Genomic DNA, 14774 nt, shown 5'->3' with positions numbered 1-14774 from the left:
TATGATAATCATTAATATGCTGTAAGTACACAGTACAAAATATTAAAATAAAATAAGTTAAAATTAAATAAAAATATTTAGCAAGTAGAAGTACCGTATACAAGAAGCAAGTAAAAGTATACAAGACACAAGTAGAAGTATAAAAGACGCAAGTGGAAGTATACAATAAGCAAGTAGAAGTATACAATAAGCAAGTAGAAGTATACATTAAGCAAGTGGAAGTATATAAGAAGAAAAGGTTAGGGGGACAAGAGTCTGTATACCTAAAAAAGAGAAAGGGCTTACTGATCTAGGATTAGCCAGTCAGGTCATATGACCATACGACTTCACTGGGTGAACTGGTCTCAGATCAGTACTCAATGTGCGTCACCGCTGGTTGAACCCACCTCTTAGTGTTGGGCAGGTAGCGGGTGCAGGAGGTGCCGTCCCAGGCGCAGTAGGGGTCCCGGGCCAGGCAGCACTCCGCGCAGGCCTTCCCGTACACACTGCAGCGGTGCAGGGGCACCTGGGCGATGCCTGTGTCTGAGCCCACGTACAGCTGTTGCTGCAAACACACAGAGAGGAGAGCACGTTTCAGAGAGGACATGTATGACCCAGTGGTAAGAGACTCATGTCTGGAAGTCAGATTATAGAATAGAATAGAATAGAATAGAATAAAATAGAATAGAATAGAATAGAATAGAATAGAATAGAATAGAATAGAATAGAATAGAATAGAAATACTTTATTCATTCCGAGGGAATGACACTACAAATCGCTCACAGTAAACAGTAAACATTTAGGTAGACAAAACCAAAAGTCACGAATAAGAATAAAAATAAGCCTAAGAATCAAATACGGTCCGGGATATACATTTCTTATGTTACATTCTAATATAAAATATACAGTAAAAATATACAGTAAAAATATACAGAAATATACAGTAATTGTACTATGTCGGTTTGAAAGTAAAAGTCCAGGAAGATAGTACTGTCACCCTGTGCTCAGTGATGCAGTGAGGCACAGTGATGCATTATGAAGTCTGGCTGTCGGAATGAAGGACTTCCTGTGCCGTTCAGTGCTACATCTTGGGAGTCTTAGTCTAGCACTGAACGTGCTCCTTGTGAGAAAATGTATGTTTTTTTCTCCATATTATCATAGTTTGAATTTAGCAAAAAAAGGTATGCAGTTCTCAAGTTCAAGTAAAACAAATCCACTTTTCTGGGTGCCTGTTAAGAGGTTAAGAACACATTTACTGTAACAGCTAACAGTTATAGTATCTTTAAATACAATTTTTTTTAAAGGCAGTTTGTGACACCTAGTACCTGATTTCCAAGGTGTTCAAAATGCAGCCAAAATTGGATTTTCTCTGTTTTTCTCTGGTCTGAGACTTGAGGTTTAACTAGATTAAAATGCGCATATATTTTTCAATGTATGACACATCATTTGAAAGTTTATATTCTGTACTTTCATAATCTGTAAAAATCTGAAAAATTACAGAGGGGGATTTGTGCCACAAACTGCTGGGCTCAGTCACATTTATGATGGCTCAGATAATTAAGAGTTACTTACGATTCATACTTTACATGTTTAATACATTTAATTTGTGTTGCCAAAAGTATTGGAAACATTGTAAAGGGAATTGAGAGTGAGTTAAAGGCTCCCTGATGCTCATACACAGGAACTTACCCGCTTTGAGGAGATCTGCATGTTGATTATAGAGGACGCATCCTGTTGGGGAAGAGTAAAGAAAGAAGAAAGAAATACTGAAAAGTATGCAATAGTATTAAAAAATAAATAATAATAATAATAAATATTCCTTTAGAACTGGAAAGATTTGGAACAATAAGCACACAAGTCTCTATAAACATACGCCCACAACTCTTACAAATTACAATACATGTATAGACTAAACCAAGTGGTATCAAACCAAGGGGTAGATGAGTCTCACCTTGAAGACCTCCAGCTCCTCCAGAAGGAGCTCCTCCATGTTGTTCCAGCTCTCCTTGGGGACTGAGATCACCTTCAGCACGGTGCCCTTGTCTGGAAGAGAGGCACCATGTGGATTAGTGTTTTCATACCATACCATGAGGAATTGAAAATGGGGGACCCTGATGTAAACAAGACAAACGTCTTTCTCTGGTCTGCATCCCCTTAACAATTGTGTGTATTGAGCCGTACTGTATTGTACCCATTCTGCAATCTGTTAAATAACGTTTTCAATCAATCAATTAATCACACATTAAAGGCTAAATCAGGAGTATTTTCACTCAAAACTCAGGCAGGGGCTGAGATTCATGTTCATGGCTTTTTCTAAACCTGCAGGATTAGATTACATCACATTCCTATTAGACATAATCTGAATGTGGTTGAGTCCACATGGTCCTCATTCCAATTAAATTATGTTATTATTGAACATAATATGCACGCGGTTGAACAAAGTGAACTTAGATCCCGCTTTGGCCTTGAGCTGTAAATCCAGAATGTCGGTTTTCTCGACACGTTCTATTTCAGGCGTTCTTAAAACCGCTTTGGCCAAAACCCACAGTACCCATAGTAATACTCAAGTTAGGAGTCATGTAGCCTGGTCTTAAGAGCTGCAGTCCAGTCCATAGTTTCTCAGAGAAGTGAACAGCAAATTTGCATCTAAACGTGCATTTGTATAGCAGCTTTTAACCAAAGCGCTTCACAATTCTTTGTTCCTCACATTCACCCATTCACTCACACATTCACGACGGCAGAGGCGACCATGCAAGGTGACAACCTGCTCATCGGGAGCAATTAGGGGTTAAGTGTCTTGCTCAAGGACACTTCGACACACTGCCCTGGGAGGAGCGGGAATCGAACCAGGAACCTTCCGATTACCAGACGAACGTTCTACCTCCTGAGCCACTGTCGCTCGCCCCTGTCACTATAATGTCATCTCTCTGAACTCTGTTCCACGTTGAAATCTGTACTTATATACTACAACTCTGTCCATACATCTGATTAGCACTACACCCTCCCTCAGACCATCAGATACTCTCCCTCACTCTCCACCTTCAAAACCTACCTGTTCTCTCGAGCATTTAACCTTCCCTACCCATAACCACCCTCCTCCAACCTATCACCCCCTTTTTCCCCTCCCCTACCTTCTCTCCTCTCCTGCCCCCCCCCCCACCCCCTCCCCCCCTCCTCGGTTTCCCTTACTTACTCCCCTACTGGCTCCTGTATTTGATGTCTGTTACTCGTGGCTCTATGTTCTTGTGTATTCATATTGTTCCCTGTTTCCCTGTGGTTCTATGTTTCTTTGTTTCTTTTCTTTTTTGCCTATTGTCAGTGACTTTGGGTCATTGAAAAGCACTATATAAAATAAATGTATTATTATTATTATTATTTACTACACTCAGATGTATATTTTGTACCCAGTTTAACCGCCTGTACATTGTATATTACTGTTGCACTTTATTGCTACCTTTGCACTCTGGTTGGATGCTAAACTTATTTTTCATTGTACTGTACTTGTGCCGTATGATGGCAATAAATTAGAATCTAATCTAATCTAATCTAAGGTGAATATCCATTTGATACTCATGAACACTAACCCACACTCACCGGTGCCTATGAACATGACGTCGTACTGTCCGTCCGCGGCCCCGACCCGGTCCACGGCGATCTGCGTGAAGCTGTAGTCCACGTTGGTGCGGAGGTAGACGGGCCGGCGGTTCAGAGGGTAGACGGGGTTGAACATCAGGGGATGGTGCCGAGCGAACTGGATCACGTCGTCGGGGAAACCCTTGGTGGACTCGAAGCTGCCGAATGTCTTGCTGGGGCACTGAGGGGACGGTGGACAGGGGGAGGGTTGAGTGTCCCTCATTCATTCAAACTTCAGACGGTGATTTATTAGATAGTAGGGATGTCAGATATTATCGGCCTACCGATATTATCGGCCGATATTGGCATTAAAATGTGATATCGGAAAATATCGGTATCGGTTTTCAAAATATATATATATATATATATATTTTTTTTTTACATTTATATAACCTTTATTTACCCAGGCAAGCAAGTAAGAACAAATTCTGATTTTATTTATTGTCAAAAGTATGCATAATGTTGTGTTAATTCCACAACAAGAGATATGTAATGTTAATTACCTGAAATTATTCCGTTTTTTGGGGGGGAAAACCCTGCATGTATCGGTATCGGTTGATATCGGTATCGGAAATTAAGAGTTGGACAATATCGGTATATCGGTATCGGTAAAAAAGACAATATCGAGCATCCCTATTAGATAGGCAATTTCTGTATGGCAAGTGACAACCTGTATGAGTGTATGAGAACGATGCAATTTTCTTTTATTATTATTATTACTTTTCTTTTTCTCTTTTTGTTTACTGTATATTTTTCATTTATGTGAGGTATTGTGTGGTTATATGTAGTCATGTATTGTATGTATGTATGTATGTATGTATGTATGTATGTATGTATGTATGTATGTATGTATGTATGTATGTATGTATGTATGTATGTATGTATGTATGTATGTATGTATGTATGTATGTATGTATGTATGTATGTATGTATGTATGTATATAATGTTGTTGTTGAACCTTAATACCAGTTTTTTAGGCATTTCCTTTTGAAAGTGGTTACCAATACAGGCAGGATAAAGGCAGCCATACTGGAAGGAAGAGAATGACAGAAACATTCTGATAGTCCAATCCTATCTAATTATACTGTTAACAGCACAGTACTAGATCGATATCACTGACTCTCTTGGCCACGGCTTGGAGTCTTAATGTGATAATATGCTTCGTCTGCAATAATGCCTGAACATTTGTTTGGAGGTATTTATATGCAAAGGGTACAGCAAACTAATGTGAGTTGGCTGAGTGACAGCTGGCGTGCCGTACCCCACACCACAACGTAGCCCAGCCGGCTACAACACCCCACACCGCAGCCCAGCCCAGCCGGCTACAGTAAGGTGATTATGGTGCGAGAGAGAGGTCATCAGGAGTCAGGGTTTACTGTAGGTCAAAACACAACTGACATCTGTAATGGTATAATCACACAGTGTAACACACCGAAATAAACAGTTAACCATGCCGGGATACAGAACGATACAGTGTGTTTGTCACATTACAGTAGGGCAGTAGGCCAAAGGTTCCTACGACTCAGACAAAAACGGAGTCCAATTTAGTCTCGCGCTGAGTTCTATTGTCATCCACCACAAACGGCTCGTCTGTGACTCATCGTAGATCCGACTCATCTGAGAGACATTGCAACGGACTGTCTGTACGTTACATCATACGGTGCAGTCACCAAACGATCAAGTATGGGGGCTCATACTACAGAACCAAGCATTTCACCGTAAAGTATGTGTATTTTATTGTGCTATTTAATAAACAAACTTGAACTTGACGTCACACAAATATGTGGGTACCTCCGATGTATGTGACATTTATTTTCACAAGTGTCATCTCAACGTCATTATGAGCAATGACCTCCCGACTTAAAGAAGCATTTTGAGATAAAAATAAAAAAAATTACATTTAATCGCGCTGTTCTATTGTGAGGAGGACATTACCCACTTACCTACATTATTTCTGTTGAACTGTACTTGTGCTGTATAATGACAATAAATTAGAATCTAATCTAATCTTATCTAATCTAATCTGATCTAATTGGACCTACTACAGTTGAAAACAGTCTGCAGTTCACTCGAGGTCTGCTGTTTTTCGGGAGGGGGAGGGCGGGGCGATGCGGTCGAGCTCTCGAGACACAGAACACATTGGTACGTTTTGTGTCAGATTGTCACATGTCCTCCTCACAACAGAACGATAGGATTGAGGTCAAAGATTTGGTGACGTGCCCCTTCGAATAAAGCGCTGAATCGAACTGAATTATCCACTTCCCCCCTCCTCCTTTCCATCTGCATCACAGTGAGGCGAGCGTGGCGTGAGAGGGGGTTTATTGTCGGTCAGACGCGACTAATGGGGATTGCTAGGGCTGTGGGGCAGCAAGAGCCTGCTGACGCTTTAGCCTGTAAGGAGAACCCTCATAACCAACTGTTAACAAGGATCTGGGCGTCTTGTGTGGATGCACTTGTTCTTTTTTTTCCTTTTCTTTTTAAGTGTGATTGTTATTCTCTGACACACATTTTAAATATCTCCGCTCTACTTGGTCTGTGTACTTAGAGAGTCAAGGCATGGACCATATTCACATGGTCCCCAGGTCATTATCCCCAGGCCATCAGGATGCTTAATGACTATGCAACACTAACCTATCCATCTACATTCATTGCACACACATCCACATGCACACACTCACTTTAACAAACACTCACCTCTAACATCCACTTTAGACACTTTTTAACACTACACCATATTTGATCTATTTATTACAAAAATATTTTCACTACATCCATACCTATTTTTTTGCATTTTGCATATATATATATATATATATATATATATATATATATATATATATATATATATGCATATATATATATATATGTTGCATTTTGTACCTAATTGTTTGCATTTTGTACTTAATTTTGTACTTTAAGTTGTACTTTAGTTTGTATATTGTTTAACCTTGGCGGTCCGTATACGGGTGGAAGAAAGTTCAGAATGTTTCCTTTCAAAGGAGACCAGACTCATGCATGTGCTATAAGTGGTTCAAGTAATAAATCGCAAATTACTTTGGGTACGCAATCATCAGGCGTTTTATGCAAAATGTGCCCTCAGCATATTGTATATTTTGTATAGTGTTTGGACTTTTTACTCTTTTGACTATTTTACTGTATGAAGCACATTCCGAGGAGGCTCATACAGAACCAATCATGTCACTGTACCTTATATGTAACAAATCAAACAAAACTTGAACTTGGACTTGAACGGTGGCCATTTTGCCTCTTATATCATGCTCAGGTTGCGGGAACAGGGTGGAACTGAACCCACCCTGAGCATGACATACAGTCTTTAGACAACTGTACATCAGCACATCACCCCCACCCTCATCCATCTCCACTGGCTTCCAGTCAGGTTCCGCATCACCTTCAAACTCCTGCTCCTCACCTACAAATCCCTCCATGCCCTCGCCCCCCGGTACCTGTCTGATCTCCTCCACCAGTACACTCCATCCCGGAACCTACGATCCTCTGATCTAGGTCTCCTCTCCATCCCTCGCACCAGGTTACGGACTTTTGGGGACAGAGCCTTCAGCGTGGCGTCCCCTACCCTCTGGAACTCTCTCCCCCCCGAAATCCGCAACGCCCCAACCCTGGACACCTTCAAATCCGCTCTAAAAACACACCTCTTCACCAAGGCTTTCCCCATCAGTTAGTTTTAGATTAAATTAGGTCCATTATCCCCTACTTTCCCTCATCCCCTCTTCCCCCTCCCCCCCTACTTTCCTTGCCCTATTTTTTGTCCTGATTGTAAAGCGACCTTGGGTTCTATGAAAGGCGCTATATAAATTTGATTTATTATTATTATTATTATTGTATGAGCAAAATGGCTGCCATGTGAATTATGTTCAATGGCAGCCTGCCTTAGGAAACGTTAAGTAGTTCCGCAACATGTTGTTCTGTGGTGTAATAGATTTATGTGATAAATCTCTATAGCTCTATAACACACACACACACACACACACACACACACACACACACACACACACACACACACACACACACACACACACACACACACACACACACACACACACACACACACACACACACACACACACACACACACACACACACACACACACACAGGAGTGCTGTAGGTTTTAGCTATAGTTCACTTTGGTATGGTCCTATCTGTGCAGTATACGCACCATGCCTGGGCGTGGGTAGGGCACCTTGCCCTGGAAGGGAACCCACTGGTAGTTGGGGCCCTCTTTGTGAGCGAAGGGCCCCAGGAAGGCCCTCCGGATGTCATTCATGGTGTAGAGGCACACGGCTGAGCCTTTAAACACACTGCTGCTGACAGGACAGGGGGCCGGGGTTAGAGACAACACCTTTAAACACACTGCTGCTGACAGGACAGGGGGCCAGGGTTAGAGACAACACCTTTAAACACACTGCTGCTGACAGGACAGGGGGCCAGGGTTAGAGACAACACCTTTAAACACACTGCTGCTGACAGGACAGGGGGCCAGGGTTAGAGACAACACCTTTAAACACACTGCTGCTGACAGGACAGGGGGCCAGGGTTAGAGACAACACCTTTAAACACACTGCTGCTGACAGGACAGGGGGCCAGGGTTAGAGACAACACCTTTAAACACACTGCTGCTGACAGGACAGGGGGCCGGGGTTAGAGACAACACCTTTAAACACACTGCTGCTGACAGGACAGGGGGCCAGGGTTAGAGACAACACCTTTAAACACACTGCTGCTGACAGGACAGGGGGCCGGGGTTAGAGACAACACCTTTAAACACACTGCTGCTGACAGGACAGGGGGCCAGGGTTAGAGACAACACCTTTAAACACACTGCTGCTGACAGGACAGGGGGCCAGGGTTAGAGACAACACTAGAGAGGGAATAACAGCAAAGTAAATACATTCACTCTCTCCCTCTCTCTCTTTTCTCTCTCTCATGCATGCGCAAACACATTACCTTACTCAATCTGTGTCCCTATCTCTCTCTTTCTCACTCACTCTCTATCTATCTATCTATCTATCTATCTATCTATCTATCTATCTATCTATCTATCTATCTATCTATCTATCTATCTATCTATCTATCTATCTATCTATCTATCTATCTATCTGTCTGTCTGTCTGTCTGTCTGTCTGTCTGTCTGTCTGTCTGTCTGTCTGTCTGTCTATCTATCTGTCTATCTGTCTATCTGTCTATCTGTCTATCTGTCTCTGTCTATCTATCTATCTATCTATCTATCTATCTATCTATCTATCTATCTATCTATCTATCTATCTATCTATCTATCTATCTATCTATCTATCTATCTATCTATCTATCTATCTATCTATCTATCTATCTATCTATCTATCTGTCTGTCTGTCTGTCTGTCTGTCTGTCTGTCTGTCTGTCTGTCTGTCTGTCTGTCTGTCTGTCTGTCTGTCTGTCTGTCTGTCTGTCTGTCTGTCTGTCTGTCTGTCTGTCTGTCTGTGTCTGTCTGTCTGTCTGTCTGTCTGTCTGTCTATCAATCCTATCTATCTATCTATCTATCTATCTATCTATCTATCTATCTATCTATCTATCTATCTATCTATCTATCTATCTATCTATCTATCTATCTATCTATCTATCTATCTATCTATCTATCTATCTATCTATCTATCTATCTATCTATCTATCTATCTATCTATCTATCTATCTATCTATATATCTATCTATCTATCTATCTATCTATCTATCTATCTATCTATCTATCTATCTATCTATCTCACATCTTGACCCTGATTATAGAGTAGCATATCTCTCTCTCTCTCTGTCTCTGTATCTCTCTCTGTATCTCTCTCTGTATCTCTCTCTCTCTCTCTCTCTCTCTCTCTCTCTCTCTCTCTCTCTCTCTCTCTCTCTCTCTCTCTCTCTCTCTCTCTCTCTCTCTCTCTCTCTCTCTCTCTCTCTCTCTCTCTCTCTCTCTCTCTCTCAGTATAAACACACACAGTATGACCTCTGACCTGGAAGTAGAGAAGACGGTGTAGACCAGGGGATTCTTCCTGTCCCGAGTCTGCAGCAGGAACACATCACCTGCAGCGCATGCACACACACACACACAGGTCATGGGTTAGGGGTCAAAGATCAAGAGAAAGATAAACCGAGTCCTGAGGCCACGTCTGTCCCCTTTAAAAGAGACACTTCACTAAAATATTACTTTCCCAGGGAATCTGTCCTCTGTGCCTGAAAGCCTGTGCCTTACTGCCAGGGTTGTGATTAATTTACTTTCAACATAATCAATTCATAAAATACATTTCCTTAAAAAAAAGGACTAATAGAGAATGTTGTCGTACTGAATGCTCTATCTCTCGTCAAAACACTGTGATCTGTGTACATGTTGAATTGATTGCATTGCAAGTGGATCTTCTAAAATCGACTTTAAAACGTAGCTAGTTTCTCTTACATCAGATATTGATCAGATATTGCTTTATTGATCTTGGGAGGAGTACAACTGGGAATTTGGTGGAAATGCCAGCCTTCAGCTGTAGTCAATAAGACCTGATCTTTTAACATAGTGGTTTTTGGAGACAAAGTGCATACTAAGGCCTTGGTTACACTGGGGGGAAACAGCAACGTTGTATTTTCGAATGATTTTGTTTGCATGTCCAAGTTAAAAGGTGAGAGCGTTTTAGCTGGCATTTTCGTTCTCCTAGCGGCAACGCTCGAATGGGGTTTTTGTTCTCAAAGTCCCTTGGAACGGTGCCATGTAAACTTGCGCAAGCCGGAGACGGAGACGTTCACGCCCAACGCCCATGCGCCCTAGACACCAACATCCACGTTCACGTCACTGAGGGAAAAAAACTATTTTAACTTATCCGTTCTGCTATCGGTACTCGAGAAATTATAGAGTTGTTTTTCGAGGAATTTAAACGTTGTTTGCCGTTTTATAATCTATCTCTCCTCTCTCTCTCTCTGAACGAGGAGCAGGGCTGTGCTGTGCTCAGTGTTGAATTCAGTGACGAGATCCGCTGCCATCTGACCACGCCTAGCTTCTGACAACGAAAAGAGTTCAGGAGACAAATGACGTCTAACCTGACTGCCATAACGCAACGTTCTGAAAAGTGAAAATGAAACGTTATTGTTTTCCTTAACACTTTGAGTGCCAGCAGGGGGCGCACGATTTAGCGCTTGAGTGCCAGCGCTCTATTCAATGAGAGGGCGAGCACATTTGCGAATGCATAAACTATATCTTAAATTATGGTTATGTGTCTAATACGCCCCTTGGCTTATCAATGACTTTTTTGCAGTCAACATTGTCGAAACAGATTGTTTTTTCATTGGTACATTTCCGTTTTATACCATTTTTTTGGATTTTTTTTTGGAAATTTCCAGAAAAATAAGAGATTCCACAGGAATCGCCCTTTACTGGAATACACAAAAAACGTTGTCATTTTTCGGCCTATTTATGAATCGTTTTCAAATAAACGCTAGATTATCGATAGTATATGTGTACTTATGCACGCTAGAGAGATTATCTTATTTCCTGATCAGCACACACACACACACACACACATATAGGGCCCATGTTGATATATCTGTGAAAAAAGCTCTGATTACTCCAAGACTGGTAAAATAGATTCCTTACCTCAGATCAGATGTTCTCCAAAAATATTATTCCAATTCCTGATCGCCATTCCAAATATCGATCGCGTTTATTGATCCAACGCTGGGTGCTCTAAACACATATTCCACGCTGTTCTGAGGGACCACAAAGACTGCAATCGGCTCGGATTACATGCCTGAAAAGTTAAATGTGGATTCCGGATTTTCTTTTCCCCATGCGTTTTCATTCAGTCCAATCCAATGGGTGCATTATCATCCGGGAGACGATAAAGGCGGTATTTTCCCTGTTCGAGCTCAGAGAGAGTCCCAGTGGTAACGTGAGGCTAGATTGATGAAAAATGAATGGAAATCGCTAATAAAAAAAATAACGATTAATAACGAGATTTCTCGTCGTTGGCACTGAAAGGTTTGCATGAAATAACGAGAATTCTCGTCGTTGGCACTCAAAGTGTTAAGTGTAACTGCACTCAGTAAAGTTAAATCATACCAATACTCAGACTTATAGTTCTGCTTAGTTCTACAGTATCTGAGATCAAAGGTACTCCTGAATTACAAGGAAAACATTTGGAAACCTACGCCACAAGTAAAGGTCTGAAATGTTTTGCAATTTTAGTTCTTAGTTCTGCATTCTCTGAATGAAATGGGCTGTTTTATGATGCTGGGGAATGTTCTGGATAGATAGAGGCCAAGATTGGGTGAGACATTAGACCAATTTTACGATTTTGGAATTTGAGTCCAGATATAATTATACAATTATTAAAAAGATTTCCGGAGGTCAGAAGATCATAGCCCAAGGAGGGTGGCGGAAGAGTCGGAAATAGGACCGCTTGTGGTGTTTGAGTCGAGATTAAAAAAGGCAGCGTGAATCAAACCGCTCGACAGGAAGCCACAGTTCAAGGTGAGGTGAGGGAAAATGAGACCCATTTAAACGTTTAAAATAGTTTTGACCAAGGCAGAGGTTTTAAAGGGAAAAACCTCCAGTACAGAAGACACCAGTCACAGTACAGAAGACACCAGTCACAAAATTGAGATTTCTGCCTAACTGTACTCTCCTCACACTGCTGCATCGCCCTGGCTTAGTGGCTGTGTCCTCAACCAATCAGAACACTTGTTAAGTAAAAAAATCCCCATCTGCCTAACTCACTCGTATGACTTGTGACTGACTGACTTTTCCAACAATCTTGAAGGGTGACTTGGGCGGTTGTCGTATGAGAGTAGAAGGGGGTTGATAGAGTTAATGGGGGGGGGTTATGTGACAGAATAGTGAGGGGGGGTCTGGGTATATTTTGTATTTGGTTTTTTGTATTTTTTATTATTAGTCGGGTATTGGGTCTGTGTTTGTTGTTTTTGTTGTCTTGTCATTATTGTTGTTATTGTTAGTGTCAATGTTGTGTTTGTTGTTAACACTTTCACTGCCACACACGAGATATCTCGGGTTTCCGATAGTTATGTTGAAAGCCACTCACGAGATTTCTCGGAATTTTTTTTTTTTTTTTTTTTTTTCGATCTGAAATCATATTGCATCACGCGAGCCTACCCGAGTATACCCGAGCGCCGCCGGCGATCATATGTGGAAAAAAGGGCCCCCTATCGTCTCCCAGATGACATAAGGGATTTTGGAATGGACTCAATGAAAATGGATGGGGAAAAAAATCCGGTACTCCACATTTTCCAGTCCACTGATCCAGCCGGGGTTACCACAGTTCATTCTGGAGCCTCTCAGCCCCGCGGAATCATGTGTACTACTGTATCACGTTGGATCCATACACTTATCGATTTTTTCGAATGGTGATCAGGAATTGGAATATACCAGTTGGATACCATCTGATGTCAGGTAAGGACTCTATGTTATCAGTGTTAGGATAATCAGACTAATTTTGATGAAGATATAGGCTGTTTTGTGAAATGGGCTCTTTCGGTTTCACTGAAAAAGTCCAAGAGGAAATGAACACGGCGATTATCCGTGCGCGGCCCGAATGTGCTTGCGTGCACGTATAATATTGATCATCTAGCGTTTATTTGAAAACGATTCATAAATAGGCAGACGAATATCAACGTTCTGGAATATTCCAGTAAAAGACGATTATCATAGAATGGTCCAGAATTAACTGTTTTTTATCTCAAAACGGGTGCTTTTCTAAATGCTCTGAAACGGAAATGAAGCGATAAAAAACCAATCTGCCTAGACAGCACTGACTGGAAAAGTAGTCTTTGATAAGCGACGGGCAGATTAGACACATAGCCATAATTTAAAACATAGATTAGGCGATATTAACGTTAACATTGAAGTGGACCGTGGCATCAAGGGGGTAAAAAGGAAAACCCGGCGTGGCACTCAAAGTGTTAAAGGGAAAAAAGAAAGAAATTGAAAAAAGAAATGTCATCAAAAAAAAGAAGACACCAGTCACAGTACAGAAGACACCAGTCAGAATACAGAAGTATCAGACACCAGTCAGGCCACGTTGTACTCTAAAATCACCCGGTTATCCTCCAGAAGGTCCTATTTACTGTCTCAAGGTCCTACTATGAACATACGTAGTTCGTCGAAGTAGGTGTCGCTGCCGTCGGCTCCCGGCACGGAGCAGATCAGACGGGTCTTCAGGAAGGTGGTCCACTTGTTCACCAGGCTGCGCTGACCTCCCATGTCGTTCTGAGGAGCGGGAGAAACAAGAGAAGGAGAAGAGCACATGAGAACCGGCTCATTGTAACAGAAGGAAAGTTGTTCAATTGATAAATGGTGCATTCATATCGCTCTTTTATCCAAAGCGCTTTACAATTTTTGTTCCTCGCATTCACCCATTTGCTCACACACTAACGGTGGAGGCGACCATGTGAGGTGCTGACCTGCTCATCGGGAGCAGTTAGGACTTAAGTGTCTTGCTCAAGGACACACGCTGCCCGGGAGGAGCGGGAATAGAACCGGGAACCTTTCGATTACCAGACGAACGCTCTACCTCCTGATCCACTGATATTCATATTCATGATAATATGAATATCGACCAATATGTACATGTCACAAACAGGCGATCTTATGAATGTTTTCTATCACTTTCAATACCAATTCAAATACAGATTTGTATATAGATTTATATGTAATAAAATATATATTTACATATATTTATTTACGGACATACTGTACTGATGCCCTCTGTTTGACTTTCAACCAGAACAGTCTCCTAGTACAAGAAGCCTCCTATCTTGCATTAGAACCTCTTAAAGGAACATGGACCAGCAGCTAGGCTAGATGATCCGTATCCATTTCTATTAATGTGTGCTAAGCTAGGCTAACTTGCAGCTGGATAGCTTTCTACTGAACGTACAGAGCATAAATTGGCATCTATCTTGGCATCTATCTTAATCTTCCCGAAATGTTGCTGTGTTCCTTTAACATTCTCCAAACAAGCCCACTTGTGGGCGGGGCAACTAGTGCAGCGTCGAATCAAAAAGTCTCTGTTCCCCTAATTTCTCCCCGCCCACTTTTGTCATTTTGTAATTCTATGTCTGGTTAGTGTAATGTAACACATACATACAGAGACGACTTCTTAGCTAGCT

The 14774-nt window shown here is 41.6% G+C and overlaps 1 protein-coding gene across 1 annotated transcript in view; it reads right to left on the bottom strand.

Moving 5' to 3' along the window:
* LOC311244141 (semaphorin-3A-like) overlaps nucleotides 1-14774 on the bottom strand; it is a gene marked incomplete at its 5' end in the record, with an annotated part of 101123 nt that overhangs the window by 21569 nt on the left and 64780 nt on the right. The window contains 7 exon segments of the mRNA XM_084333549.1: nucleotides 387-544; nucleotides 1669-1710; nucleotides 1931-2022; nucleotides 3574-3793; nucleotides 7807-7951; nucleotides 9623-9692; nucleotides 13758-13872. Of these exon segments, the coding sequence (XP_084189675.1) occupies nucleotides 387-544; nucleotides 1669-1710; nucleotides 1931-2022; nucleotides 3574-3793; nucleotides 7807-7951; nucleotides 9623-9692; nucleotides 13758-13872 (842 nt within the window).

This window comes from Notolepis coatsorum, assembly GCF_963971535.1.
Source record: "Notolepis coatsorum genome assembly, chromosome: 17".
Taxonomy (NCBI): domain Eukaryota; kingdom Metazoa; phylum Chordata; class Actinopteri; order Aulopiformes; family Paralepididae; genus Notolepis; species Notolepis coatsorum.
This window is presented reverse-complemented; position numbering and strand designations above follow the sequence as displayed.